The sequence below is a fragment of the Tarenaya hassleriana genome, unplaced genomic scaffold (assembly GCF_000463585.1).
Source record: "Tarenaya hassleriana unplaced genomic scaffold, ASM46358v1 Cleome8, whole genome shotgun sequence".
In the NCBI taxonomy this organism is placed as follows: Eukaryota; Viridiplantae; Streptophyta; class Magnoliopsida; order Brassicales; family Cleomaceae; genus Tarenaya; species Tarenaya hassleriana.
In genome coordinates, this window is record NW_010970490.1 from 1,489,202 (window position 1) to 1,491,259 (window position 2,058).

Below are 2,058 nucleotides of genomic sequence, written 5' to 3' on the forward strand. Positions count from 1 at the left end.
ATTGTCAAAAAAAATATTATTTAAAAATAATTTTTTATAATAGTTTTAATTAAATTTTTCGTATCATTTGATAAAAATTATTTACTAAATTTATAATAATTAAATAATAAATTTAAAATATAAATAATATCAATTTAGTTTATTTTTAAGTAAAAAAAATAATTTTATTATAAAATTTATTAAAAATAATCATTATTAAACCTAAAAATTATACTATTGTATTTTTTTATTAAAATATAATACTAAAAAATAATATCAAATCATAACACTAAACAAAATCATCACCAATATATATATATTAATGTTTTATATAATTTCTAATAAAAATATTTTAGTTTTTTTGTCAAAACGCCGGAAACCGCTACCAAAAAGCAAGTTGGAAGCTGCGATTAGTAAACACAAGTTTGGTTGCGGTTGCGGTTGGTTGCGGTTTAACCAGTCACTTTTTCAATCGCTTGCAACTGCCGGAAATCGCAACCGCTCCGCAACGGATGACGGCGGGGCAACCAGTCGTCCCCTTAGAAGGAAAGAACCAGTTACAGTTGAGAAATAGTTTACACAAACGTCAAATAGAAGTCTGGTTAAAGAATATACAATAGCGATCATAATATCTTTTTCCCTCAAGAACAAGGACCAATAATCACGCGATTGATCTGAAAAAAAAACGTATGTATTTAGGAATGTGATTTGTCCCATTAAGTCTGGCACTATTAGCCCATTTGAAAAAGTCTATCATCTGAAAGCTCCCCAACCCCTGCTTAAGTCAAAATGCAAGCATGACTATTCTATGATCCATACCTTTCCAGGTGTTATAAGTCCTTTTTGCTCAGCATCAGTGATCATACTGTATCCAATCCTGAAACCAATGCAATCAAAGGTTCAGACTTGATAGGTTTAACTAGTATCATGTGAACAAATCACAAACAACACCAACTACACACCTATCCTTGACACTGCAACATGGCTCCATGATTTCAAGCTTAACAGCAACATTTGCAACACAGCCATTCACTATGTTATTCAAGTACACCATCGGTGTTCTCCCGATAAGCTGAATCATCACATCATAATTAAAAAAAAATATATATTAGCAGATTCTGAATCCATTCTAGATTATTAAGAGTAACTCCAAAAAGCAATCTGTCAAACTTGATAAGGAAAACACAGAAAAAACTAAAACTGTATACTCGATATGACATAAGACACTGCATCTCCCAGTTCAGGCAAAGCCTCAAACTTCCACGTTATAACGGCAATCAGATTTGAAAGATCTCAGGATTATGAATCTATGGTAAACAACTAAACACATCACTCATTCCGGCATATTAGAACATGACCTCGTTCTAACCAAAAGAATCGCACACAAGAACAGGAAATATTTTTGAGAATTAGGACAAAGCCTTCCGTGTTAAGTACCAAGCCAACAGATTCATGCCATAACTGTCCGAAATTCCCCAGACCCAAAAGGAATCGATGAAAAACGATGGAGACAGACTGTATTCTTCTCTATCGTATTAAATCATAACTCCCAATGCGCCTAAAACATCAATGATGATGCAATAACGAAGCAATCAAATTCAAAATCTGGTTCTTCGAACAAAACCCACATCAGATTTCCCCCCGAAATGAAACAGTATTGAAACATCCGCGCATCCACTCAGAATTTAGCTTTCGTAACAAAGAAATTAAGTTCACGAACAAACCAACAGCAATCATCCGACAGAAAAACCATCTCACCTGAGAGACATCATCGGCAATGTTGAGCCCTTCAACTCCAGCCTCGGGCTTCACAGACACCGCCTTACAAACGACAGATCGATCACGGGAAGAGACAGTCACACACCTCCGTCTCTGGTTCTTCAGCACCAAAGCCGCGGAGCCGAAATCGAGAGCGCCCGCGGCGGTGAAGGAGAGAGAGGAGAGCTCCGGCAAGTTCCGGAGGCGAGAACTCAATGGATTGAGGAGGAGAGAAGAGGAAGACGAAGCTGCCATCGCCATACGTGCTCTATCGCCTTCGCCTGTGAATCTGACTCGCAATTGGGACACTGTACAGCTACT

The 2,058-nt window shown here is 36.7% G+C and overlaps 1 protein-coding gene across 1 annotated transcript in view; it reads right to left on the reverse strand.

Moving 5' to 3' along the window:
- LOC104802331 (cysteine synthase, chloroplastic/chromoplastic-like) overlaps nucleotides 1-2,058 on the reverse strand; it is a 10,658-nt gene extending 8,600 nt beyond the window's left edge. Inside the window, exons 1-3 of the mRNA XM_010525882.2 lie at nucleotides 1,738-2,058; nucleotides 942-1,051; nucleotides 799-856 (exon numbers count right to left, since the gene is read on the reverse strand). Of these exons, the coding sequence (XP_010524184.1) occupies nucleotides 799-856; nucleotides 942-1,051; nucleotides 1,738-1,998 (429 nt within the window). The 5' untranslated portion in view covers nucleotides 1,999-2,058. The remainder of the gene's footprint in view (nucleotides 1-798; nucleotides 857-941; nucleotides 1,052-1,737) is intronic.